At 38.1% G+C, this 18,084-nt stretch overlaps 1 protein-coding gene across 8 annotated transcripts in view; it reads right to left on the bottom strand.

The window, feature by feature from the left end:
* Positions 1 to 3,660: 3,660 nt before the first annotated feature.
* HESX1 (HESX homeobox 1) overlaps positions 3,661 to 18,084 on the bottom strand; it is a 39,797-nt gene continuing 25,373 nt past the window's right edge. For 2 of the 8 annotated variants that reach the window (XM_086367380.1, XM_086367381.1), the window contains exons 2-5: positions 5,194 to 5,463; positions 4,481 to 4,680; positions 4,085 to 4,186; positions 3,661 to 3,994 (exon numbers count right to left, since the gene is read on the bottom strand). In XM_086367380.1, the coding sequence (XP_086223506.1) occupies positions 3,896 to 3,994; positions 4,085 to 4,186; positions 4,481 to 4,680; positions 5,194 to 5,350 (558 nt within the window). In that variant the 5' untranslated portion in view covers positions 5,351 to 5,463 and the 3' untranslated portion in view covers positions 3,661 to 3,895. Of the gene's footprint in view, positions 3,995 to 4,084; positions 4,187 to 4,480; positions 4,681 to 5,193; positions 5,609 to 6,413; positions 6,604 to 15,833; positions 16,022 to 18,084 lie in introns of those variants that run through there. The other 6 variants (XM_086367386.1, XM_086367387.1, XM_086367385.1 and 3 more) reach the window with 6 other exon arrangements.

Below are 18,084 nucleotides of genomic sequence, written 5' to 3'. Positions count from 1 at the left end.
ATTCCAATTTCTTGACTACATGGCTATGCTGCCTCCAGTGAGTATGTTTTGACTGACTGACTTGATTGAAGGAAGAGAAGGGCTGGTGGCACCACAAATCCATAAGTAACCATCAAAGAGGTTGGGCTTTATGAAAAACAATAAATCGTTATACAACTCCTTGACTCCAGCTGTAATAGGTGGATTAGTTTTTGCAAGCTTATGATACAGTAATAGAACATAAACTATGATATCATTTATTTCATTGAAATCACTCAGTCATAAAGTGCTAAGGGAGACAGCCCACTAAGCCACCCATGGAGGCCTGGAGGAAAAGAACACTAAGTTCCTAAATGTTGGTAACTCATAGAGCAATAAACATATTTATTGGACTCAGTAAAGCCTGTTGACACCAACAAGCTTACCAAGGCATTAGCAGGGAGAAAGGGAAAGGGTGGGAATGAGAAAATAGGAGGGCGGAAAATGGAAAAGGTGAGTCTAATGGAATGCTGAGAGCCCCCAAGAGCTGCCTTGGCTGCTCTGCTGCTATGGGTTCTTGCCCCAAGAGAAGGCAGAACAGTCAAAATAAGGACTAAATTTAGTCAAAAACCGTGGAGGAACTTTTAGTCCTATGGGGCTCAGTGAAATGGAGTCAGCAAGTCACTATCTGTCACACTTTGATTTGGATTCCACATCGAGTAAGTGGGCTAGCATACTGCAAGTGGACTAAAAACACAAGGCCCAGGTTGATTCTGTGTGCTGTGTTCTCTTGTGTTGTGTTTGGGAGATTTATGCCACTCACATAAATGTGTGATAAGATGCAAGGGGTGAAAGCAGCTATTAACACTGATTAACTCAAAAGTTGGCCACCAGCACACATAGCCATTGTTTCCACCAGCACTCGTTAGTGATGGGCTTTGGCTGGCTGGCTTCACAAGAGACAAATGCCATTACAGGAGACCAAATAACCTTATTTAAGCAGTCAACAGATAATAGAGACGCTCCAGGTATTAGCCTGACTGCATTAGTTTGATTTGTTACTACTGTTCACCTCGTCCTGGCATTAATGGAGACAAAGGCTTGGAATTACTAGGAGCAGAGTTAAGCTATGGATTAGAGAGCGCCTGCGTGTTTCGAGGAAAAGATAATTTTATCTCGGCTTTCATTTCCATTTCCATCTTGCTTGATTTTTCCTCAAAGTTAAAGCCTAGTTTTCCTCCCAAATATCATCATATTCTCTCCAATACGCTGACAATTATAATTACTAAAAAAAAATTACCAACACATTATTTCCTCTAACAAGAACAGCCTTTATCTTTTAGGTTTTTGGAAATGATTTTGGGGGAAATATACTAGTTACCGTGTATATTATCTTATCTCTTGAATATTCTCACATATTATGAACTCACTTCACAATATTTTATTATATTCTGTTATTAGTATCTGAAAATATAAAAGTATGCACATATTATATTCAGAGTTATTTCTTCAATATGACAATTTCTGTATTTTTTTTCTGACTTCTGAATGCTACTTGTTTCAGTTAAAAGTGCATAATTTCTATTATAAACGATTTCAGTTATAAATATGTAACTTCCATTTAACATAATTTATTTCAATTATACACAAAATTGAATTTTAAAAGCACATAAATCTGTTATATTAAACTGTCACTGAAAAATACTGTTTCTTTCCTCACCAGACTTTTTATAGGTATAAGTTTGTATAAGTAAAAAATAATTTAAATATATTATTAGTTGTTTATCAAGGTTTGTGATGCTGTTTCATTTTTTCTAAAGTCTGTAGGTTTATAAAGAATCCTCATACTTCTCAGACTTGGGGGTTAGGTTTAATCTTAGATAAATTCTACATAAACTATGATAACTCTCAATGTATGAAAAGCTCTAGTTCAAAAATACTTAAAATATTAACATTGTGAAATTGTTATCCATAGGACTTGCTAAGCCAAGCAAACATTAAGAACAAAACAGAACTGTATGTCTGAAACTGCAAGATGTTGGAAAGATGCATAGACTGTCAACTGTGATGACATTTAAAAAATAACAGCAAAAACAACAAATACATATATGAGTGTATATATATATGTATACATATACACATGCTTTTATACACAAAAAGGAGTATAAAAATGTTTAATGATGGTTATCTGTGAAGGAGGAGATTTGAGAGAGGTTTAACTCCTATACTGCTTGAATTGTTTACAATATGTAAATATGACTTTAGGGATTAAATTAAATGGCTATTTGAAAAAGCTTACCCACCACATGACCCTTTCCCCTCCAACCCATTCCTGATGACTTCTAGTCCTCCACTTTCACAGGAACCTATGAAGAGCAAAGAAGTACCCGGTGGATAAACTGTGACTAACATATTTCATAAATAGGGCTCCAAATTGTATATTACCGAACACAGTTCTTTATGTTAAAAAAAGCGGCTCCACAGTTTGACAGCAGAGACTTCCTTGGAAAACACTTAATGCCTCTCTTCTTCCATTTACTTTCCTGTTGCCCTTCTCTTCCTCCCTGCTCTCCATCCAGCAATAGTGAAACAGGATAAGCACAGCTTACTGCTGACACAGAGCTTACTGGGACACAGAACAGTCTTTCCTCCAAACTGTTCTCAGTAAATGCTTTTTTAAAAGCTCTAAAATCTGAGTCATGCTACTTTTCCTCATCAGAAAATGCAAACTCCTCTAATCTTTCTCATGCAATTTAAAAATGAAAGAAAAAAAAATATATAAAACCAGGATAGATACAGTAATTCAACAAGAACCTTCTATTCTGGTCCTTACCAGGAGAGAAAAGAAGAGCACGGGAAAGAGAAGGTAAAAGGTAGAAAAGAAAAGGGAAGCAAGGGAGAATTCAATCCAAACAGGTGAAGTTGGAATACAGCTGCCAGCAAACAACGCCAGCGTCCTCCAGCTTATACTAAACAGAACATCCACTCTGGCCTTCCATTAATTAAGTGGAAAGCAAATCCCCAGATTCCCAGTAGGGAACTGACAGGAACCACGGCAAATGCAGAGAAAATACAGTTTTTGTCCCAGAAAGTGCCCTGGTTATTTCGTGACAATGTCAGAACACATACAAAAGATAGGATGGTTATCCTACCTCCTCAGTCAACGTATTGTTTGTAACAAAACATACAGATGATTAACTGGAAATAGATATAAGCCAGATGATCATTCTCATTTTGATGAATCAAAGTAAAGCATGATATTGAGTGGACTAGAAAAATAACTAAAATTTGCATTTATTTGTAGCTCAATTCTTTTGCGCAATCCAATACTAATCGAATGAATAAGACGATTGATGATTTTACATCTCTACTTTGGCATAATAACTTTGCTGAATAAAAAACTTGAAACTAGAGTGTTATAAGAATTTGTATTGATATATGGTAAGAAAATCTCACTGCTTTATGCCAGAAATAGAGAAACAAAAGATTCATGAATAAATCATATGCTATATTAAATATAATCATATTTCAAAATGCAGTTGAAGGGAATTTATTGAAACAAATCACATCTTTGTGCCATTCTTCAGACTATTTGACTTGAATTATTTTGTAAATGGAATCCAGTTGTAGAGTCAATTAGCTATGAGTTTACTGATTTTAATAAACAAATTTATTTGATTAAATTTGCTCACCAAAAATAACTGGCTTTTTCTGCAAATGTTTATTAAAATATATAGGAAAGGCCTTTATTGTAACTAACAGTGCCCAAGTATAACAGGTGCCATGTTATAATAGTAATTATTTACAATATATTTTCCAATAAAAATGACAATACTCAGATTAAACACAGAAAACATAACATTTTCAATACTTGATATTTCCATTAATTCTTCATGTTCTGCAACTGGAAGATAATTCCACATGTTTAGTTTTCTATTTATTCCAGAAGATCTGTGTTGAAATTTTTTTTTGCCATTAGAAACTGTGATTCTCTATGGGACCTTTTCAGCTTTGCACGCCGATTTTGGAACCAGATCTAAAATTAAGGGAAGATAAAAACAGACCTCAGAAATGTTATTATTAACATTTTCATTGCTACAAGTAATAACTAAGTCTGAAAATTTACCTGGATTCTGTCCTCCTCTAGGTTCAATTTTTGAGCTAAGTCTTCTCTGATATCAATGCCAGGATAGCAGTTTACTCTAAAGACATTTTCTAACACTTCAATCTAAGAATAAGGAAATAGTTATTTAAAATGTTGATCTTTGGTCTCTCATCATAAAATAGACTTTAATTTGTATAGCAAAATAATTGCATTCAAATCTTGGGCAATTAATCTGTAAGCTTTTTTTTTAATGACTATCCAGAAACTGTTAAAGGGGAGAGAGAGAGAGAGAGATACGGTCTATTGTTTCATTAATAAGGCTTCTAAACTGAGATCCCAAAGTGGATGGGCTTTTTGCCCAACAGGGCATCAGTTAAAGCCTTTGTATTAAGATTATTGGCTGAAAAAACTTCCCACCTGGTTTTGAGTAAAAGCAGTTCTGGGTCTTCGGCCTCTATACCAACTCAACTCTCTTTTCAAAGAAAGTCTCTCTGAGGGTGCAAAGTAATCTTCGTATTTCCAAACACTTTCTTCCGGGACTGAGTGATCCACAGTTTGAGGTAATGAGATCCCACTGGGAAGAGTTGGGACATGTAGACATAGGTTAACTTCTTTCCCTAAAAAGAGAAAAAAGAAATAACATTTTAGGTGTCCATTTCTATATTCTACAAAGTTGTATATAAGAAGTAACTTCAGAAACTTGTCTCTAACTTTCCTAGTAGAATTCTTCTGGGTTTCACAGGAGACCAAAATCCAAAAAGCAAACAAAAATGAGAGTCCTGTCTTGCTGATAGAGAACACATTCTGGCCTCTGAATGTCATTTATTCTTCAATGAGAAGATTTAGAATATATGATATGGCAAATAAACCCAGAGCTCTTCTGAAGTAAATGAAGGCTCCTGGCATTTCTCATGGGTGCACTTCATACCTACTTGGATCTAAGGCCAATGTTCTTTTTATTTCCCATAACACTCAGATGGAGGCATTAAAAGTGCTAGATATTTCAATTATGTACTTGGATGAAAGTAAAGTTTTTCTCTAAGTCTATGTAATATGAAAAAAGAAAAAAGGCCAAATTAAACACTGTAAACAAATTAACAAAGAAATTAAAAAATTAAGTTGTGGCATACCTGAAGAGCCGCAGGTGTCCGCCCAGGGCCTGTGGGGTTTCGTCGATGGAACACAGTCTTTCTTCTGGTCCAGTCCTAAGATACTCTCAATTGAAAAGGCACAGGGTGAGGGTTTGCTTTCCCCAAGCCGAGCACCTTCCTGAAGACTAGGAGACATCCTTGCGTGGGCTGTACAGAGCAACAGCTCCAAGCCTCCCTGGCTGGCTCTGCCCCACGTGTCCGGGGCTGGACCTTCCTGCAGTTCACCTTATTGCTCCGCAGACAAGGGGGCTGGATTTAGAACGTCACTAATTAAAATCCCGTTTCAGAAAGTTTTAGCATGTCAATGCACACTGGCCCAGCCAGCAGCTCCAGGAGTTAATTGTTTATTTGTTTGCAAGTAATTAGCAACTAATGGCTACACCACGGGGGCCACCTACAGGGACAAAAAGTGTTATCTCTCCTAAACAGAACACAGACTTAACTTTTTCAAAAGAAATGATGCACACAGACTAGCACTCCTCTTTTATTTGAAATCATCAATGTATAAAATCATGCTTTTTATTCTGAAGTTTATACTTTCATGGACTCCAGTTACCTAAACATACAGGCAAGACAGAAGAGCAGTCAAGTAATAAATAATCTAATTTAAGTGAATTTTCTTCCAAAGAAATTGGAAAAATAATAATCTCTTAATGCTATTACAGTAATTCTGATGAAAATGCCCGTTTTTCACATGCATATGTAATAGTGACTGTTGTCAATGAAAACACAATAGTATTTGGAGTGCAGCATACTGGAAAAGGTTGGCAATGTTATTAACACTGAGTGTAATTTTCTTCCAAGTGCCTGGATTAACTAACAAGGAACAGTTGCACCAAGTATTTTAAATAATTAATGAGTTAATCCTCTTCTCTCATCTTTTCTTTTAAATGAGAGAGATACAAGTTAATATGAAGATTCACATATAACTACCTCCAAGCAACTTAAAAGTATGCCTATTCAAACTAAAGGAAGAATTTCTCTCCCATCAGTTGTTTCAAAGAAAAATGCATAATTGATCTTTTAAAGAAAAATTTCTGTTGATATTTTGAGAGACTGGATGGTTCTCATGAGGACAAGAAGACTTGTGAAAAATAACCAAGAACAAAATATTTTCATTTCATTATCCTAAGAAAATGTGAAATTAAAAGAGAAATATAGCTGCTAAATGAGACGATTCTGAAGTGACCACTTCTCACCAAAGTTGTAACACTTTTAGTTCTTGTACTCTCTTGCTCCTCTTCTTTTAATACCTTCCTGATGATAAATTTAAGTGCTCAGTTTTATACAGCATTCAGACAACTACTGGGCTTTCCTTGTGGGAAGAAGAAAAGAAGTGTGTGCTCAAGGAGGAAACAGCCTCTACAGAATGGAACGGAACTTTATCAGATTTTGCCTTGTCGTGATGTCACTTCCTATCACGATGTCATAAATACTAAGCTAAATTCCTCCTTATGTGAGCCCCAATGTGAACAAAGAATTCACACAGAAAACGAAACACGCACACAAGATGGAGTTATAAATATATAAGCAAAGCCATTCTGACAATAAATAAACTAGTAAACATATATCGTCATGGAGGTTTTGCCTACAGTGTCTTGGAAGGTAAACAGTCAGTGGTGGGGGCTCCCCTACCCTGGAGCGACCTGGAGAAAGAGACTGATTCTCGGCCTTCCAGATTCTTTCCTTTCCTTTGAGACATTCATTCACTGATCCACCCCACAAACGGAAGAACATCTACTGCGTACCTAAAAACCGAACAGGGTCCTTGCCTTCACGTGCCCATGAAGCTCGTGGTGGCGGCAGAGGTGGGGGGCAGTGAGACAGCCCACAAACAATAACTGTAAATATTAATAAATAAATAATCTTGTACATTAACCATGATGAGGAGGGAAAAAGGAGAAAGATGAGCCAGGAAAGCTGGCTCCTCAGTAAGGGAGGTAGAAGGCGGCCTGACTGAGACCTTCGACCCCACAGACCAGGGCCCTAGAGGCAGTCCCCAATTTCTGCTTTATCAACACAGACACTGCAATATTTTTATTTATCCTGAGTTGATTTTATGTGGACTTAATACCATTTTACATCTGGATGAGTATGTATGAAAATAAAAGACAGCAAAGAGTTTCTTTAAAAATGTGGAGGCAATGTTTTCTCATATATCGACTCAACAGACTTTTACAGAGCACTTAACATGTGTCAGACACCATTCTAGGATTAGGAATGAACAAAAGCAAGGTCATTTCAGAGAGCGATAAACTCACTGAAAGGAATAAACAAAGTGGTGGTGATGAAACATAACAGGGGTGGAGGTGGGGTGCGAAGAGGGTCTTTAAGTATTGATGGTCAGGGAGGCCTCTCTCAGGAGGTAACATTTTAGCTGAGGGTAAGAGAATGCTAGCATGCCAAGATTTTGAGAAAGAGCATTCCAGTCAGAAGGAACAGCAAGTACAAAGGTCTTGCAGCTGAAAGGTATTGGAATATTTGAGGAGGAAAAGGGCAGTTAGCCAGAGAGCGGTGAGTGGTACCAGATGCTAGTGTTTGGAGAGCCAGGCCTGGCTGGATAATGGATGCCTTTATGAAGACCTATAAAGACCGTGGTAAGGAGTTCAAGTGCAAAGCGAACCCAGGGCAGGGTTTTAAGCTGGGACTAATATGACAGTCTGAGTTGTTTTTACTCACAACATTTCTGACACCCAATGTATATGGGCTTTTCCACACCAAGCGATTCTCTAGTTCTCTGTAGACATCAACAGGGTATCCAAAATTCAATTCTGACCCCAACTACCCCACGGGTTAAGGGCTCAGTCCACCAAGACTATAGTTACCACTTGCAAGTCCCAGGTTGCCACTTGTACTTCTGACTAACCAACTGTAAATTCAGAGTTCCCCTTCACAGGTTCAATTATTTGCTAGAACTCACACAATTCAAGAAGGCATGCTGTTTACGTTTACTAGAAAAGATACAATTCAGGAACAGATGGAAGAGATGTGTAGGGCAAGGTGTGGGGAAGGGGCACAGAGGTTCCATGCCCTCTCTGGGCACCACCTTCCCAGCACTTCAATGTGTTTGCCAACCTGGAAGCTCTCAGAATCCTGATCTTTTTGTAGTGGGTTTTTTATGGAGTTTCATTACATACACAAGATTGATTAATCATCAGCTATTGGTGACCCTCCCCTGAGGCTGGCAGGTGGGGCTGAAAGTTATAAGCCTCTAATCTAGGTTTGGTCTTTCCTGTAACCAGCCCACATCTTGAAGCTATTGAGAAGCCCACCAAGAGTCATGTCATTAGAATAAAAGATGTTCCTATCACTCTTATTACTCAGGAAATTCTAAGAAATTTAGTAGCTGTGTGCCTGGAACCAGGGACAGAGACCAGATATATTTCTCTTTATAGCACAGATAGGATTTACAGTTTTAAAATCCCATCCTGGCTGCTACATAGAAAGAGACTGAAGAGTGATGAGTGCAACCAGTGAAATCGAAGATCACCTGAGAGTTGTTTATTCACTACATTCTTACTGAGCATATACTAATGCAAGGCATTGTTCTAGGTATGATGAGAAGAGAGATAACTGTCCAGGGGCAAGAGATGATGGCTAACAGTGGATCTGGGAAGTGGTACAATTCTTTAGGAGGTTGTGGGAGATGAAGTAATTGGATAATTAGTTTCAATTCTTTCATCCCCACAATATATTATATAGCTATCCCCTTGCTGTGGCCTCATCGTGGATACAGTGTACTTTCCACCCCTCAGCTTTGGGCTTGTCCATGTGACTTGCTTCAGTGAACGGCAACACACTAGAAGCCTGAAATATGACTGGTTTGCCCTCCTGAGCTTCTGACATCACTGTGTGGTCATCCGTGGGGCAGTTGCTGCCTCTCAGCCTAAGCCCTAGAATGAACACACGTGAAGGAGACCCCACCCCATCCTGCAGCTTGCCATTAAGCAGGCACAGCCCAGGCAAACTCAGCCAAACACCAACTGACCTGCAGTTTCATGGGTGAGAAAAATAAATATTCATTGTTTATTAAGCTACTGAGATTTCTGAGGTCATTTGACATACAGCATTGTGGAGGAAACAGCTCCTTCATGTGGGAACAGAAAAACACATCTTGCTGGTGGATTAGGAGAAATGAAGGAAAGAGAGGCATTAAGGATGACTGTTTTTTTGGCTTGAGCAAATACAGTGTCATTTATTGGGGTGTGGAAGCCTGGACTAGGGGAGGAAAGGTTTGGGGAGAAATGAAGTTTCAGTTTGGATTGCAAGTGGGCTACTGGATTTCTGAGTTTGAGCTCAGGGTTGAATCTCTAAGTCTGTGCATCACTAGCACAAATCATATGTATTAAAACCATTAAAAGCCAGAGGTTTGTATGAGATCACCCAGTGAATGACCCTAGACACAAGAAGGATCTTAAGACCAAGTCTGAGATATTTCAATATTTAGAAATTGGAAAAGATGTGCTGGAAAAAGAACTAGAGAAGGAAACAGGTAGTAAGCCAAGGGAAAAATGTGGAGAAATGATAATCAACCCAAGAGAGGAAAAAGGATCAAGGAGAAAGATGGCTACAACAATATCTAAGTGGTCTCACTGCGTCCATCCTTGATCCCTTATGGTTTTCTATCAACACAGCAGCCAGCGAGAGGGATTATTTAAAAACATATCCGTTCATGTCACAACTCTGCTCAAAAAATGGCTTCCCATCTCAGTAAAAGTCAGTCTTTTTAGTGTTATATACAGTGTCACATGATCTGCCAGCTCCCCTTCCCAATCTGATCTTATCTTTCATCACATCTCCCATGCTGACTTTGTTCTGGCTACATGAGACCTCTCCTCTTCCTGAAAACACAGGTACAGTTCTGCCTCAGGCCTGTACACTGGCTGTTTTCACTCCCTAGAATGTTCTTCCCTCACATATTCTCACAGTTTACTTACTCTGTTACCTCCTTCAAGTATTTCCTTAAATACAATTTTTTCCAATGAGGCTTACTCTTTCAGTCCCTTAAAAAATTTCAGGAGTCTTGATGCCCTCTCTCCTCCCTTTTGTCTTATTGTATGTTCATCTTGTTTCCTGTTTATTGCCTGTTTCTTATCTTTAGAATTTTTGTTTGTTCTAGTATCCACAACAGTGCTCAGCTAAAACTAGATGAAATAATAAATGAATGATCAGCTGTGTCAATGCTAAGAGGCTGGGTAAAAAGAAGACAGAAATGTATCCACAGATTTGTTAACAAGGGAGTTACTGTCAACTTTGGCAAGCTGGAAGGGTAGAGAAAAAAAGCCAAATTTGAAGTAAACTGGAGAATGAATGAGATATTTCTGTTATAGCAATATGCTGGGCCATATTCCTTGAAAGACTCTTCCACTACAAAACAATTAGATCTTGTATAAAATATATCTTCAAGTGCAATGCTGAGGTCTGAACACGTAAGGGAAATTTTGTTTCCTCACCACACGAAACAGTAAAAACACAACAACCAAGAATTGAACTCAGAACTGGGAGCAGTGATCAGCAGACAAATGATAAATAAGAGGTCACCCACAAGAGCAAAAATCCTTAGCATCACTGAAACCAGGATTCTAACCCTCAGGCTAGTAGTAGGTAGGAGAGTTGAACAGAAGATTCTCACTTGAGGTCACTTTAATATTCAGTTCAGTTCAGTTCAGTCGCTCAGTCGTGTCCGACTCTTTGCGACCCCATGAATCGAAGCATGCCAGGCCTCCCTGTCCATCACCAACTCCCGGAGTTCACCCAGACTCATGGCCATCGAGTCAGTGATGCCATCCAGCCATCTCATCCTCTGTCGTCCCCTTCTCCTCCTGCCCCCAATCCCTCCCAGCATCAGAATCTTTTCCAATGAGTCAACTCTTCGCATGAGGTGGCCAAAGTACTGGAGTTTCAGCTTTAGCATCATTCCTTCCAAAGAAATCCCAAGGCCAATCTCCTTCAGAATGGACTGGTTGGATCTCCTTGCAGTCCAAGGGACTCTCAAGAGTCTTCTCCAACACCATAGTTCAAAAGCATCAGTTCTTCGGCACTCAGCCTTCTTCACAGTCCAACTCTCACATCCATACATGACCACAGGAAAAACCATAGCCTTGACTAGATGGACCTTTGTTGGCAAAGTAATGTCTCTGCTTTTCAATATGCTATCTAGGTTGGACATAACTTTCCTTCCAAGGAGTAAGCGTCTTTTAATTTCATGGCTGCCATTTCAGTCACCATCTGCAGTGATTTTGGAGCCCCCAAAAATAAAGTCTGACACTGTTTTCACTGTTTCCCCATCTATTTCCCATGAAGTGATGGGACCAGATGCCATGATCTTCGTTTTCTGAATGTTGATCTTTAAGCCAACTTTTTCACTCCCCATTTTCACTTTAATATTGGTTCCCGGCAAAAGCAGACCAAACGCTCTCTGGGAGAAAGCCTCGCTAATTTAGGTCACAAAATTCCCACAGATTAAAACTAAGCAAATATAATCTCACAATCAAAGAGAAGCAAGCACACGTGAGCAGCCACCATGATAGGTATAGAGGCCAACATGGAGAGGAATTGAAGTTTCCTGTCAACAGTCAACATCAACTTGCCAGCTATGTGAATATGCCACTTGGCAAGTGAATCTTTCAGCTCCATTCAAGCCTTCAGATGACTAAAGCCCCAAATGACATCTGACCACAATCTTAATGGAAACTACAAGACAGGACTGGGTATCCAAGTCACTCCTGAATTCCTGACATAAAGAAACAGTGAGAGGTATTAAATGAACACTACTGTTTTAAACCACCAAGTTTTGGGTGATTTACGCAGCACTAGATAATTTATCTAAAAAGCTCCATCATAAAAAACTGAGAAAGGGGAACCTGTAGGGAGACAAGAACAAAAGACAGAACACAAATTACCAATATTAGGAATAAAGAGGTAATACCACTACAGAGAATACAGACATTAAAAAAAAAAAGAATATAATGAACAACTTTATACCAGTAAATTCAGTAGCTTACATGAAATAGGCAAGAATCTTTAAAAACTATATGATTACAAAAACTGAAACAACATGAAATGGAAAATATGACTAGCTACATATCTATTAAAGAAACAGAACTGGTTATCAAATTCTTTCCCACAGAGAAAACTTCAGGCCAAGATAACTTCACTGGTGAAGTTTATCAAACATTTAAAGAAAATCTTACACAAATACCAATCTTAAACAAACTCTTTCAGAAAATGGAAGAGGAAGGACCCTTCTAAATCTGTTTTATGAGGTCTGAATAACCCTGATAACAAAAAAATTTGTTTTTAATTACAGACAAATATCTCTCATGAACACTGACACAAAAACTTTAAAATATTAGCAAACTGAAGGTTGACACATATAAAAAGGATAATACACGATGGCTAATTAATGGCCATTATAACATCTTTCCCAATGATTTCAAAATATAAACATCAAAATACACCAATCAACCAAGAAAAGGGTTGTGAAACCTTCCATATAATCAATCCTCGATATCTTTCAACATTTATTTTGAAATAAGAAATAAAAGCCTGACACACTGACATTGAAGAGAAGAGATTATAGGAATTGTAAAATTGGAAGTCTGTATTTTAGACATCTGTATGTACAAGATGAAGTAAAAATGAGATGTTTATGTTTTATTTTGCTCTAGTAACTTGTGAATCAACTCAGGCTTTGCTAACATTTTCTAATTATGTATTTCAACTAAACCTCAAATCATTAACTACCAGGAAAAATGCCCAATGTCTTAGATGTTTTGGCAGAGTTTTCAAAAAACCAGTCATAGCACAATAAGAAAGAAAATCAGCCTGTGAGTATAATAAGAAAGAAAACCAGGCTGTGAGGATAAGAAAGAAATGCAATAAGCAAAGCTTCATGACGTTAGCCTCTTACTTATGCGTAAGAATACCACTGTTCTATTTGAGACCCTCAGAATTTTTAAATATGTTTTCTAAAATATATAGAAGACTTTAGATTTTACTGTTAACACCTTCAGTATCTCCTAGAAAAATGCCAAAGTAGACATTCAATTAATATTTCTTAAATGAATAAATAAATGGACGGATGGATAGATGAGACTAGGAGGAGGAGACATTTGTAAATACACGTAAATGTTGTGCGTTTGCTCTTGTTGCCATTGCTTCTTAATGTGTAAAAGTATTCCCAGTTTTCTATGAACTACTTATATATCACTCCAGGGTAATCCACAGATTAGACATTATGACATTCTGTAACTATAATTCAATAAAAGTGAGATGGGGGATTCCTTATTTTAAATTGGGGTTTAAGAGTTGGACTATAAAGAAAGCTGAGCGCCAAAGAATTGATGCTTTTGAACTGTGGTGTTGGAGAAGACTCTTGAGAATCCCTTGGACTGCAAGGAGATCCAACCAGTCCATCCTAAAGGAGATCAGTCCTGGGTGTTCATTGGAAGGACTGATGTTGAAGCTGAAACTCCAATACTTTGGCCACCTGATGTGAAGAGCTGACTCATTTGAAAAGACCTGATGCTGGGAAAGATTGAGGGCAGGAGGAGAAGGGGATGACAGAGGATGAAATGCTTCAAAGGCATCACCATCTCAATGGAGATGAGTTTGAGTAGACTCCAGGAGTTAGTGATGGACAGGGAAGCCTGGTGTGTTGTGGTTCATGGGGTCACAAAGAGTCGGACATGACTGAGCAACTGAACTGAACTAATAGAGGTGTTTTACAATGTTCTGTTAGTTTTTGTAGTACAGAGAAGTGAGTCAGCTGTATGTATGCATATATCCCCTCCCTCCTGAACCTCCTTCCCATCCCTCCCATCACAGAACACCAAGATGAGCTCCCTGTGCTGTACAATAGGCTCCCACTAGCTACCTGTGGGGGATTCATTTAAAATCTGAGCTTACAATTTTAAAATCCTGAGGCACAATTCATGTCTGTGATACTCTGTCATTCCTAAGGCCATTAGCCTTTGCTATTACTTGAAACATATGGTATAATCCTCAGTGGTTACAAGGTTGAAGAATAAGCTTTAGTCGCTTAATCGTGTCCTACTCTTTGCGACGCCATGGACTGTAGCCTGCCAGGCTCCTCTGTCCATGGGATCCTCCAAGCAAGAATACTTGAGTGTGTTGCCCTTCCCTTCTCCAGAGGATCTTCCTGACCCAGGGATCGAACTCGGGTCTCCTGCATTGCAGGTGGAGTCTTTACCATCTGAGCCACCAGGGAGTTGGGATTATTTCACACATACTTTTGTCTCTCCTGGCAACCATCTCAGTACTCATCAAACATAAGATATTAAATAAAGATTTGTAGAAAAGTTCACTCTATTTATATTTAGAAAACATTTTAGGCTTTTCTCAATCTCAAAAGATTATAGTTTCATATTTGTACATTTTCAAACCAGTCAAAATTGTTTTCTGTACAGTGCCTCTTGTATATATCAAGTTCTTGGTTTTAAAAATTTGATATAAAATTATCTAAAACACTGATGCCTTTTGATTTTAAAAAATTCATTTAATATTTACTATGGTACATGAGTAAAATGATAGTTTCCTTCAATTCTACCCCATTTTTACTGTCCAACCCACTGGCATCCACTATTAACACTTTAGTGCTCCTTCCTATCTTTTTAGAATGCCTTGACATAAATAGGTAGCTGCACACACACGCTTTTATCCACAGGGAGCCAGACACACGTACTGTTCTGCAATGTGGTTTCCCTATATTGACATGGCATAAGCACATACAGCTCCATCCCATGCTTCAATAGCTGCCTGATGCTACAGTAAGCGGAAGAATCACAATTTACTGAACTACTCTCTTGATAACGGCACTTGGGTGTCTCCAATTTTTTAAACTCTAACAAACAATGAATACCTTCTTAGCACATATGCAGGAGTATTTCCATGAAAAAGTTTCTTTGAAGAATATATTATTTTTTTGTCACCCAAAAATAAACCAGAATTTATTATGAAGAAAAAAATAATATGCTTTTTGTGAATTCTGCCATATTTCATTCCAAGAAATCTTTACCAATGAACGCTCCCACCCAGTATAGCCCGTCTTTATGTCCTCCCCAGACTGACATTGAGGACAAGAAAATTCAGGGCTAGGTTAAATTAGACTCAGGATTTCCCTAGACTCAGTAATCAAAAATAAAATAGTTCAGGATTTAAGGCTTCCAGGGGCTCAGGCCTACACGTTAGTGTTACTTAATCTAATCATTGTAGATTAAATTAGAGTTGTCAGTTAACTTGAGAACCTGATTGTCAGTTATAACATTGTTTCTGGAGGATAAATGCCATGGTTTTCTTATCAACTTAAAAACAAACTTTTAAGTCAGAACAAACATTTATTAAACTCCAGCATGTACAGGGATGTACTAAGTAACCAGGAGATGAAATGATTTCTGCCCTCAAGAAACTCATGATTAAGAAGGTAGTAATTAATATTAATTTTGTTAGGTGTCATGATGTGATTATGGTTACATTTACTGAAAGTCCCTCTAAAAGATTCTACTTAAATATTTATAGGTGAAATTTCAGAATGTCTGGGTTTTAGTTTAAAATACTTCAGAAGGGCTTTGCTGGTGGTCCAGGGCTTAAGAGTTTACCTTGCAATGCAGGGGACACTGGTTCGATCCTTGGTCTGGGACAATCGCACATGCCATAGAGCAACTAAGCCCATGTGCCAACTGCTGAAGCCTGCACACCTAGAGCCTGTGCTCTGTCTGCAACAAGAGAAGTCACCACAATGAGAAACCTGTCCACCACAAGGAAGAATAGCCCCCACTCGCCCCAACTGGAGAACGCCCACGCATAGCAATGAAGACCCAGCACAGCCAAAAATAACTAAATAAAATTATTAAATAAATAAAATACTTCAGGAAAACAAGAAAGAAAAGAAAGATAATTGAAGCAAGTATTGTAAAATGTTGGTAAGTGCTGAATTGGAGTGATGGGTATATGTAGATTCATTGTCTCTAATGAATAAAAATATAATATCGTGGGTTCATTATTCTCTCTACTTTTGTAAATATAAGTAGCATAATTCTCTTATTCTTCTAGGAACACCAATAAATAAATACAAAATTTTAAAGATGTGTGCACAAGAGGTTGTGCATGGGAGCAAAAAGGGGCCCAAATCAGCTTGAGTGAAACTGAATAGGACTGATGAGTTGTAAGAGCCCAACCCTGGTGTCACACTACCCGGGTCCAAATTCCAGCACTGACTCTTTTCAACTATGTGACCTTGGCTATGTAACTTAGCCTCTCTGTGCCTCAGTTTCCTCTATAATTAAATGGGGATAATTGAGGATCAAGTGAGATTAATACTTGCAAAGCCCTTGAAATAATCCCTGACACATAGTAAATGTTACATAAATTATTTGCTATCATTTATTACCATTATCAATGTTACTAGAAGGCTTTTCAGATATGTCTTTAGGTAGAGATGTTTCAGGAAAACGTCAGAGAAAAGCAACATAATGAAGGCCAATTAGGTGTAGTTATAGGGGTATGTGTGTGTGTCTGTGTGTGTGTCTGTTTGTTGAGGGGAGTAAGAGGGAGAAAGTGACTGTGATTGCCACATTTCTAGTTTCTGTGACCAAACAGATGGTATCAGCTGCCTGCCAACGTAGGAGACCCAAGAAATGGGGGTTTAATCTCTAGGTCAGGAAGATCCCCTGGAGAAGGGAATGGCAACTCCAGGATTCTTACCCAGAGAATCCCATGGATAGAGGAGCCTGGCAGGCCAGAGTCCATGGGATCGCAAAAAGTTGGACACAACTGAAGTGACTTAGCATGCACTCACACATCATTAACAGAAGGAGTAGAGGTGAAAGAGAGTTTACCACTTGAAAATTGTGTTTCTAATCATATAAACAAGTGACAAAGTATTTAGCAAACTGAATTACCTCAGAATGAAAATATAGTTCCCCAGACTGAGAAGGTAAAAAACTAATGAAAATTGGCAGCATACAATTTAAATAATACAGGTTCTAAAAATACTGTAGGAGAATTTATCTGGATTTGTAAACATTATTGTTATACAGTTCACACATATAACCTAAACAAATGAGCTCATTTTAGTACTAGAAGATAACTGGAAATAACATTTCCACCATCTAGCAACTCAGATATTAGTGGAATTGACTTAAAGTAAATATATATTTCTAAATGGTTATAATTTAAAAAGGCAGCTGTCATTTCAGCAGTGTTTTCAGTACTTCTTCAGTTAGGATTTGTTTCATGTTTCCTTGTGATCTCTGAGGGGATGACACAGAACTGATGCTGTATTCTCATTATTTCCTATCAGGTAGCATATAATTTTAGTCTCATTATTGGTGATTTCAACTTTCAGCATTTGATTAAGATGGTGTCTGCCAGGTTTTCCCACTAGAAAGTTACTCTTTCCCCCTTTATAATGTAGTGGGTTTTTTTGGTGAGGTTATTTTTAAGCCTATGCAAATACTTTGCAACAAATGTTTTTATTCATTTATTTATATCAATATGAACTCATGGTTTTCTATTTTATTTAAGGAGTTATAATCTCATTACTTACAGTGATGCTGAAATTTCCCCTGATTTGGCTAATGGAAGCCCCCTTCAAGCTGACTTGTGTTCTTTCCACACATCATTTTTTGATGTGGACCATTTCTAAAGTCTTTGTTGAATCTACTACAACGTTACTTCCGCTTTATGTTTTGGTTTTTTGGCTGTGAGGCATGTGGGATCTCCCTGACCAGGGATTGAATCCACATCCCCTGCATTGGAAGGGGAAGTCTTAACCACTGGACTGTCAGAGAAGTCCCTTGACAAATCATTTTTGAGCACTTTCTACCTCCTAGCATAAAGTGTCTCAGG

The sequence above is a fragment of the Bos grunniens genome, chromosome 22, assembly GCF_055505025.1.
Source record: "Bos grunniens cultivar Pamir isolate PY7600 chromosome 22, Bosgru_T2T1.0, whole genome shotgun sequence".
NCBI lineage: Eukaryota > Metazoa > Chordata > Mammalia > Artiodactyla > Bovidae > Bos > Bos grunniens.
This window is presented reverse-complemented; position numbering and strand designations above follow the sequence as displayed.